Genomic DNA, 10813 nt, shown 5'->3' with positions numbered 1-10813 from the left:
TAGGCAGCAGGCCAAATGGACCCTGTGTAACGGATAATTTGTCCTGGATGCTCTCTGCTTTGCAGAGGTAAATAGCTGCCTCCACAGCTAAGGCGAGAAGACTATTTGCTGCATGAGAACCTAATCCTGAGAGCTGGCGAGTGTATGAAGAAAGTGAGCTGTGGTAAAACTGTGTTAGACATTAACGCACCTTGGCCTCAGTTGTATGCAGCCACATATTTTTGGACTGAGGTAATCAGGTTTGTCATACGAGGTGCATTTTATATTTGTGATGCAATGGACCAGATGGCAGATGAAATGACTCTGAGTGCCGATGTGAAAAACAAAGGGACAGTAAACACTGCTGAGGAGAGTGCTGCGTGGGTGAGAGGAGGTAAGTTAATGTGACTCAGGTCTGTGGAAAAAATCTGAGCATCAGTATTGAGTCATTGTGTTTCTTGTAAATCTCTATGTTAATGTACAGTAGTCACTGTTCTGTTGTTGGTACTGAAGCAATTCCACAAGTCTACTTACCACTATCTTGTGCTAGATATTTAGCTTGAGAAATGAAAGTTGAAAGTTGTTCAATTTCAGAGCAATTTCCCCAACAAATCACAATTTGCAGCAAGGAAAAAAATGGATTTTGTCAGTCACTTGTTTACATACATCCTTTAAAGTGTGTAGATGTTTTCAGTTCCATGGTTCTGATGCTGCAAATTCAAGTTTGCGTTTTGATTTAAAACATGAAGTGAAATTATCATCAGATCCACCACTCAGAGTAACTGTGGTGTCTAATGAGTGAGCGTGGCTCAGTGAAACACTGGAACAAAACCTGAAAAATGCATAGTATGCCTGCAGGCCTTATTTCTCTATCAGCTAATGGTCATGGGCATGGACCAGCTTTACTTCTTACTTAATTCATTAGATAACCCGGGAGCATCACACTGCTCCTCAGCTCAAACATGCACACAGACAGCACTGATTTGAAGTTCGTTTTAACTTGTACTTCAAATACCAATCCCTGCCTTCTTCACTTCTCATTCAATCACTGAGAAATGACAGATAAAAACACAGACAATTCTAATGAGAGATAAAAGGAAACTTCAAGCTGACAAAAGGTGATAACAAGGGAGACTATTTTGAACTTTGTTATTTCATACGCATTAAAAAACAACTAATAAAATCTTAAAAATGGCCAATACAGCCCTGAGCAACGTCCATTTGTATCTCTCTTTCAACAATTTAGGTAAGACAAATACAGTTTATTCGACTTTCAAAAATGTGTCCAGAGTGTGAATAAATCATTAGGCATTAAATGTTAAATAAAACAGAGAAAGGAATGGTGAATAATTAATTTGGAATAGGTGGTGAAAAAAGTAAACAGTCTGCAGCCAGCGCAATAATTCATTAATATCTATTTAAATCAGATTTTAACAAACAGATCTAATTCTACTCTAGAAATTTTCCAGCCTAACTCCACATTCTGTTGTCTGATTTTCTGGAAATTTCTTCAGCACATGTGGAGGTCAGGTCTTCAGGTACGGATAGTGCGTTCTAGTGTGGACAGTATAGGTTTTATATATTTCCATGGTGTTACTGATTAGTCAGAGAAAATCATCACTACAATCCCGACATGGGACATTCTGTACAAACATTCATCTTTTTGGTTGCCGATGAAAGGATCCAGTGAGTGTGTCATTGTGTGTCACTCATTCACGTGGTGTCTGTGGTGGAAAATGAAATCGAGAAAAGGACCAGATACTTAAAGTGAGTCGAGTCGTGTTGTCGCAGTACCATGCAGTGGAAATCCACAGGAAACAAAGCTGTTCTGTATTTCCAGATATTGGCCTTGTGATGTTTATCACACCTATAATGTGGAGGTTCTTACCATTCCATAGATAGAGTTTAAAGGAAAACTTTGATATTTTGGGAAATACTTTCTTGCTGAGAGTTAGATGAGAAGATTTATATTACACGGTCTGTGTGCTAAATATAGAGCTAGAGCCAGAAGAGCGGTAGATTAGCTTGGCAGAAAGACTGGAAACAGGTGGACACAGCTAGCCTAGCTCTGTATCTCTGTAAACATTTATCTGCATATGAATGCGGAATATGTAGTCAAGGGACAAGATTTTGGTATTGGTGGTAGGATTGAACGATTAATTGCATTTACGATATTATCGCGATGTGATAAAACAAGATTTTCTAATCGCAAAGGCTGTGATTACACATTTTGTCACATGACATCCAAGAGTAAAGCCTCTGCAGACGAAGCATCAACTTTGGCCAGCTTTTGAATTAAACCTCAAACTGAGTATTTTTTTTAGGTTTTTGAGATAGACTCATTAATTAGTGGTTGATCTGTGGGTTTTGTATTGAGCGTTTACTGTATAACACACTGTGGTGAACTTCGTTTTTCTTGTGGTCTGTAGGTAGGCTGACGTGATGATATTATAGCATTATTTAATACCATGACTTGACTCAAATTATCTTTCTCATATTATTATAATTTGATATTTCTTCCCCACCATTGCTCATAATAATAATTCATGCAATTCATGCATCACCTAATTTCATCATAACACAGGCCTGGCCTACAAGAAAGAGCAGTGTATGTTTAATCTATCTAATATTGTGTTGGTCATACCATACACTGATTTACTGCTTGTCCTTTCAGAATAATACAGGAGGTAAAGAGCTTAAAAATTAACTATATTAAATCACAATCGCTATATTGGTTAAAAAAAATCGCAATTAGATTATATTTCCAAAATTGTTCAGTCCTAATTAGAAGTATTTTGGTTTCCATTTGTAGTATTTGTAGTCCAAGTAGTAGTGACCAATTAAGTGGATTTTGGTTGTGTGCAGGTGAACCATCCATGTGGACAGCTAAATTGGGCGAAACGACAACGATTTAGCTTTTTGTCCATGTTGGAATCCTAGAGATTATCTTTTTATTATGTTTTTGGAAATTTATTTGCATTGAAATTGTCATCAGATGATAGCCAATGTATTCCAAGTTTGCCAGCACACGGAAAAGGAAATCATGGCTTTTTCCTGGCTACACTGGAAGCTCTGAAACAGTCTTCAGGCCTCTGAGCTCTTACACTAATGCATGCTGGACTTTAAATACTTAATCAAATCATACATTTTACTTGTTGCTAACTGAACTGTCGTTATTTATTTAATATTTTGTCTCTTGGACAGAAAGGTTACAAAGTGAGGCTCAGGTCGTCGACTGGAGACTTGTCGCCTCTGCAGAAAGTGAGCCTGGGGAGAGTAGCACAGAAGCTCAGCGGCATAGAGAGGGTGACAGCTCTTCTTCCCTTCTATTCCCTTTGAAAATGTACCTGAAGAGATCTTCCTCTGCAGCATCCTCCACCACAGAATCTCTGTCTTCTTCGCAGCAGAGCAACACGGGAGGTTAGTGACACTAACACTTCATCATATCCGTCTGATGCCTTCTAGCTGCACACACAGCTGTTGTGGTCTGTTGCCAAAACCTTCTAAATAAACAATTGAAATTATTGAAGGAAAAAAAAAATCCTGTGTTGAATGCTCAGTAAAACTGAAATGAAATTAACTTTTTCATCCAAACATAGCTTTTCTACTGATGAAATAAATGATGATTAATATGCATAATAATAATGCCACAGACCACAGACAGAATAAAAAAATCTGACAAATTGCTAGCTTTATGCCTCACCATGCTGTGAGAATGCTAAATACAGTTCATATAATCAATTATGAAAATGTGTGAATAATTTACAAACTGAAACTACAGCAAAAAAGAGAAAGACTAATGCAAAAGAAATGGCCACCAAAGTAGACTCGCTGTAGATGCAGCAGTTTAAGTGATTTCACCACAGACTGTTCATGTTCTTACTGGCACTTTTATTAAATTAAATAATAAATACATTGGTAATTTAGTACTGTCACTAATTTTGATTTAAGAAATAGTTCAACTCAGAACCATCCATCCATCCATCCATCCATCTTCATCCGCTTATCCGGGATCGGGTCGCGGGGGGAGCAGCTCCAGCAGACTTCTCTTTCCCGAGCCACATTAACCAGCTCTGACTGGGGGATCCCGAGGCGTTCCCAGGCCAGTGTGGACATATAATCTCTCCACCTAGTCCTGGGTCTTCCCCGAGGCCTCCTACCAGCTGGACGTGCCTGGAACACCTCCCTAGGGAGGCGTCCAGGAGGCATCCTAACCAGATACCAAAGGAGCAGCTGCTCTACTCTGAGCTCCTCGCGGATGGCCAGGCTTCTCACCCTATCTCTAAGGGAGACAACAGCCACCCGCCTGAGGAAACCCAATTCGGCCGCTTGTACCCGCGATCTCGTTCTTTCGGTCGTGACCCAGCCTTCATGACCATAGGTGAGGGTAGGAGCAAAAATCGACCGGTAGATCGAGAGCTTTGCCTTACGGCTCTTTTCGCCACAACGGCGCGGTAAAGCGAGTGCATTACCGCCCCCGCTGCTCCGATTCTCCCCTCACTCGTGAACAAGACCCCGAGGTACTTGAACTCCTTCACTTGGGGTAAGGACTCATTCCCTACCTGGAGTTGGCACTCCACCGGTTTCCTGCTGAGAACCATGGCCACAGATTTAGAGGTGCTAATCCTCATCCCAACCGCTTCGCACTCGGCTGCGAACCGATCCAGTGAGAGCTGAAGGTCACGGACCAGGATCAGGACCACATCATCCGCAAAAAGCAGTGACGAGATCCCAAGCCCCCCGAACCGCAGCCCCTCCTCGCCACGACTACGCCTCGATATCCTGTCCATGAATATCACAAACAGGATAGGTGACAAAACGCAGCCCTGGCGAAGGCCAACCCTCACCTGGAAAGAGTCCGACTTACTGCCGAGTACTCGGACACAGCTCTCGCTTTGGATGTACAGGTACTGGATAGCCCTGAGAAGGGCCCCCCTCACCCCATACTCCCGCAGCACCTCCCACAGTATCTCCCGGGGGACCCGGTCATACGCCTTCTCCAGATCTACAAAGCACATGTAGACTGGATAGGAATACTCCCAAGCTCACTCCAGGATCCTTGTGAGAGTAAAGAGCTGGTCAGTTGTTCCACGACCGGGACGAAAACCGCATTGTTCCTCTTCAATCTGAGGTTCGACAATCGGCCGAACCCTCCATTCCAGCACCCTGGAATAGACTTTACCTGGGAGGCTGAGAAGTGTGATACCCCTGTAATTGGCACACACTCTCTGGTCCCCCTTTTTGAACAGGGAAACCACCACCCCAGTCTGCCACTCCTTGGGCACTGTACCCAACTTCCACGCAATGTTAAAGAGACGTGTTATCCAAGACAGCCCCTCCACACCCAAAGCTTTTAGCATTTCTGGGCGGATCTCATCAATCCCTGGGGCTTTGCCACTGTGGAGTTGTTTGACTACCTCAGTGACTTCCACCAGGGAAATTGATGAGAATCCCCCATCAGCCTCGAGCTCTGCCTCTACAAAAGACGGCGTGTCAGTCGGATTTAGGAGTTCCTCAAAGTGTTCCTTCCACCGCCCAATTACCTCCCCAGTTGAGGTCAGCAGGGTCCCATCCTTACTGTACACAGCTTGGACGGTTCCCCGCTTCCCCCTCCTGAGATGGCGGACAGTTCTCCAGAAACACTTTGGTGCCGCCCGAAAGTCCTTCTCCATGTCTTCTCCGAACTTCTCCCACACCCGCTGCTTTCCATCTGCCACAGCAGAGGCTGCAGTCCTTCGGGCCCGTCGGTACCTTGCAACCGCCTCCGGAGTCCTCCGAGACAACAAATCTCGGAAGGCCTCCTTCTTCAGTCGGACGGCTTCCCTGACCACCGGTGTCCACCACAGTGTTCGAGGGTTACCGCCCCTTGAGGCACCTAAGACCTTGAGACCACAGCTTTCCGCTGCAGCTTCAGCAATAGAGGTTTTGAACATTGCCCACTCCTGTTCAATGTCCCCAACCTCCACAGGGATGCCAGAAAAGCTCCGCCAGAGGTTTGAGTTGAAGATCTCACGGACAGGGGCCTCCTCCAGACGTTCTCAGTTCACCCGCACTACCCGTTTGGGCTTACCAGGTCTGTCCAGAGTCTTCCCCCACCCCCTGACCCAAATCACCACCAGATGGTGATCAGTTGACAGCTCTGCCTCTCTCTTCACCTGAGTGTCTGAAACATGCGGCCTCAAATCAGATGAAACGATTACAAAATCGATCATTGATCTTCGGCCTAGGGTGCTCTGGTACCATGTACACTTATGAGCATCCTTATGCTCGAACATGGTATTCGTTATAGACAATCCATGACTAGCACAGAAGTCTAACAACAAACACCCACTCGGGTTCAGATCAGGGGGGCCGTTCCTCCCAATCAGGCCTTTCCAGGTATCTCCATCATTGCCCACATGCGCGTTGAAGTCTCCAAGCAGAACTATGGAGTCCCCTACTGAAGCCCCATACAGAACTCCATTCAGGGTCTCCAAGAAGGCCGAATACTCTAAATTGCTATTTGGTGCATATGCACAAACAACAGTCAGAGTTTTCCCCCCCAGTACCCTAAGGCGTAGGGAGGCGACCCTCTCGTTCACCGGAGTAAACTCCAACGTAGCGGTGCTCAGCCGGGGACTTGTGAGTATCCCCACACCCGCCTTGCGCCTCACACCTTGAACAACTCCAGAGAAGAATAGTGTCCATCCCCTATCAAGGAGTGCGGTTCCAGAACCGAGACTGTGCGTGGAGGTCAGCCCCACCAGATCTAATTGGTAGCGTTCCATCTCCCGCACAAGTTCCGGCTCCTTCCCCCACAGAGAGGTGACGTTCCACATCCCCAGAGCCAGCGTCTGCCGCCCGGGTCTGGTCCGTCGAGGTCTCTGACCTTCACTGCCACCCATGTGGCAGCGCACCCGACCCCTGCGGATCTTCCGATGCATGGTGGGTCCAAAGGATGGAGAGGGGGGTGCCATGTTGCTTCTTCGGGCTGAGCCTGGCCGGGCTCCGTGGCAAACCCAGCCACCAGGCGCTCGCCGACGAGCCCTCCCTCTGGGCCTGGCTCCAGACTGGGGCCCCGGGCTTCCTCCGGGCAGGGTCTCTCCTCCTTTTCCTCGATTTGTCATCAAGGGTTCTCAGAACATTTATCTCAATCTCACGCCTGTGCATTAAATATGGAGCTGCTGTCAGGATGTGGCTAGCCTAGCTTAGCATAAAGACTCTCCGTTCATAGTTCAGAAATACATCTACCTATGCCTCTAAAGTTCATCAATTCATACTAAATATATCGTTTGGTAATCCATACACAGCCTGTATGGCAAAAACAGTATTTTTGGTTTTAGAAGGAATTAAGCAGGTTTTTTTTGTTTTTTTTTGGCACCTCCTATCAGAGTGTAATTCACGCTGTCAGAAAAAAGGTGCATTTGTTATGACTCCATTACTTATGATCAAAAACTAGCAAGTCAACAACTTTGCAAACACAGCCAGACTTCAAGCAAGTGCACCAGACATAGAAATTTTATTTACTAGTCCAACACAGAGAATGCCAGCTCGGTGTTTACCTCGCACCCTTTCATTTCAAGAAGCTCTCATCAATGTCTCTCTCACTTGTTCCTTTGAGTTTTGTTGGTGTGACGTGGTGCCGTAAAGTATTATGCCGTTGTCACAATATATTTCCTGCATGGGATTTCTATATTACATAGCTGTATACAAGACACTCCAGGCCCAGAGTGGCCAAGACTGACAAACCATTCTCCCTATTACAGATAGGAGATAAAAAATACTACATAATGTTGCTTTAAATGTTAAAACCTCTACAGTTTATGTGTTCAGGACGGCGTGGGTTGCTAAGCTGCAGTTGCATATGGATGCATGATACTATTTTAGGCGTATAAACACCTGAGCAGGGACAGTCATTGCATCATATCATGTATTTCTTATTATACTTGTGTATCCCTTTAAGGTGAGACACATGGTCAGGGGGTGGCGCTGGCTCCACATAATAACTGATTAATATATTTAAGTTTATCCAAAGTTTTGTAATTTTTGTTCATAGTGCCACCATGTGGCCATTTAAATCACATATTTTCCACTGATAACTCCTGAAATGCGTAGAAGCAATTTATTAGTATTTTTTCCATGGTTTAATGCAGCTTTTGTACCATTTCCATTTCACACATTTGCACATTTCATCCGATCTTCACCAAATTGGCTATCATACATAGGTGGTGCTACAGAAGCAACATCTTATTAAATGACTTAGTGGTCATAAGTCTGAATAATTCATCCTCATACAAAGCCCTTATAATCCCATAAAGAATTTTTTTTCCAAAAGTCAGCATGATTGTCTATTGCCAAGTGTATTTTATCTTGATCCAGGTGTAGATTAAAGAGTTCTAAATATTAAAAATAGAACAAATTTAGAGGATTGCGCTTCTTTGTAAGAGGTATGCCTTCGCTAAATTCTTTTCAACACAAGCCTTAAGGACTTTTTCTGCAACATGTCTTCAGTGAGTAACTGTTCATGGTCAGTGTCATTTGATGATCTCATGCTTCATAGCACCCAGGGGGGCACGATTTGGCAAAGGCTGCTCGGAAGACACATAGCACATTGTTTCACTGCAACCACAAAGCAACTTAGAAATGCTCCTGGCAAAGTACACGGGAGAGACCTCTGGTAATTGATTATGTCTCCAAACAGCTTTCCTGCTTGTCTCTCTGTGAGGGATCAAGGCATGGTTTCCTAAATTATGCATGTCTAAAGGAAGGAAAGGAGGCTTTTAAAATGTTTCAAGATATAAGCAAAGAGCAGCAGCTCTTACAGCAGCACCAATGATTTATGTCCCAAGATGTGGTTTAAACACAATTCATCACACATCTCAAAGAGGTCAAACATGTGAAGAGGGGAGGCAAATTGTTTTTTGAAGACCAACAAAAAAAATTTTGTGTTTTTTTCATTTGCTTTTTGAATAAATACAATATAGCAAACATGATTTCAATGTCCTTTTTGACTGTCTCCCTCAGTTGACTGTGCAGGAATTGTCCTAAACTGCCTCTTCTGTCGGTTCTACGATATGATCCTCATGCTACCTGACTCCTGTAAGAGAGTTGCCAATCATTGCTGCCCCACGTACAAACAAGTCGTCACCTCAGTGGAGTCTACGCCCAGCAGTAACGAAGACTCTGGCATGGACCTAGACTGTGGTCTGCTCAGTTCCTGTCATGATACAAGTGACTGCCTGGAGTTGGCTATGGAGATTTCTGAAATATGCTATCACTAGTAGGATACCCATACTAATACCAATCATAACACAAAACAGGTTGGATAAACAAAGATCAGACTGTCCCATGTGAAGTGGAGGATTTCTAAGGGCTAAAACACAAATAAATACACAAGAAAATAAAATCAAAGATGTAATATGTAACATTTGTGACATTAAAATGACATATGTATGTATGTATATTATCCATCTGTCTACGCCTCTGACTTTGTGTTTATATGTCTTCTGAATGTATGAACCAGTATTCAGCTTTGTCCAACATTTTATATTTCTGCTTTAAGGATGGATAGTTGATAATATGCCCTTATAAATAAATATTTCTTTATCTCTGACTGCCTCCTACTTGGTTGTTAGAAAAACTTATCATGGCTGAAACAATCACCATCTACTGTAGACACTGAATGAATGAATACCTTAACAGTGTGACCAATGTAGTGTCTTGAATTTCATTTGTACAGTACCAAATCACCATGCAGCCAGGGGAGTCATCACAAACAATACACTGGCCTTGAGGCCTGTAAATTCCGTTGCTGCTCTGCACACTGACACACCAACAAGCACTCCAGCTTCAACATGATAGTCTTTCTGAAGTATGGTAAAAAAAAAAATCTTGAAGCCTGTCCCCTGTTGAGCGTGCCTATTTCAGTTCAAGTGCCACTGGAAACACAGGAGCTGTTGGATATGGCATTTGTAGGACACTTGTCCTTGTTGTTCCCCTCAACCTCTGCTCTCAAAGACAGTTCCCTCAAGTGGTAGATCACTGTTTGGATCACTTCAGTCTGAAATATGTCCTTGTCACATAATGGGAAATAGACACAAGAGCATGGTTGCTATGTCAGAGTGAGAACTGTATACAGGACAACATAGTACTTAAGCATCATTTGTTTCCCAGAGGGGTCAGTGTGAGAGCTGAGGCACACAACACAGTGTTACTGGATCTTCAATTACCAAACATTTGTTTTCTGCTATTACATATAAAGACCAAGAGAGTAATCACACTGTACAAACAAGGAGACTATTATAGTGCAGTTGTCAGAAGCACTATCATCTCATGTCATTACAGTTGCACACTGCGGGAATGGTACTGTATTGGTACAGTTCTGAGACACACATGGATCTGAACTGCATGGAGAATTTGATAATTCACTTTTCTATATAAAGCAGCCATACCGTGAGCTTTTATTGCAATGTATGTGTTCCAACTATGTAGCTCAGAAATAGTTAATTCATGAGTTCCTTCTAAATGACTACACTGACCATGAGCCTTACTAGCCAATGAAAGAGGTATGAAAAAGAAAAGGCTGCGTTATGCTGTTTCAATGTATTTCTAAGGTCTTAATTATGTATTTTACCCTATTATTTAGTGTTTGAAAATAACAAAGACAACAACACACTGTGCAGTGTTTCACACTGGAAAAGACTGGCCATTTGTTAACAATTGGTACATTTCTGGAAAGTAAGTTCATAAAAGTGTGTAACATATATAGTATCTCACAAAAGAGAGTACACCCCTCACATCTTTGTAAATATTTGATTACATCTTTTCATGTGACAACACTAAAGAAATGACACTT

The 10813-nt window shown here is 43.2% G+C and overlaps 1 protein-coding gene across 1 annotated transcript; it reads left to right on the top strand.

The window, feature by feature from the left end:
* The first annotated feature begins 276 nt into the window (after window positions 1-276).
* mdfic2 (MyoD family inhibitor domain containing 2) lies at window positions 277-9239 on the top strand. Its single transcript, XM_046075709.1, has 3 exons — window positions 277-373; window positions 3184-3399; window positions 8983-9239. The coding sequence occupies exons 1-3, from the start codon at window positions 277-279 to the stop codon at window positions 9237-9239; spliced, it is 570 nt and encodes a 189-aa protein (XP_045931665.1).
* Window positions 9240-10813: the final 1574 nt, after the last annotated feature.

The sequence above is a fragment of the Micropterus dolomieu genome, linkage group LG18 (genome assembly GCF_021292245.1).
Source record: "Micropterus dolomieu isolate WLL.071019.BEF.003 ecotype Adirondacks linkage group LG18, ASM2129224v1, whole genome shotgun sequence".
Classification (NCBI taxonomy): domain Eukaryota; kingdom Metazoa; phylum Chordata; class Actinopteri; order Centrarchiformes; family Centrarchidae; genus Micropterus; species Micropterus dolomieu.
This window is presented reverse-complemented; position numbering and strand designations above follow the sequence as displayed.

Bases quoted from the DNA above. Each gene is read 5' to 3' on its own strand.
- mdfic2 (XM_046075709.1), top strand. From the start codon at position 277: ATGGACCAGATGGCAGATGAAATGACTCTGAGTGCCGATGTGAAAAAC. The intron at 374-3,183 runs GTAAGTTAATGT...TCTCTTGGACAG, and splicing joins TGCTGCGTGGGTGAGAGGAG to AAAGGTTACAAAGTGAGGCT. The intron at 3,400-8,982 runs GTTAGTGACACT...TGTCTCCCTCAG, and splicing joins GCAGCAGAGCAACACGGGAG to TTGACTGTGCAGGAATTGTC.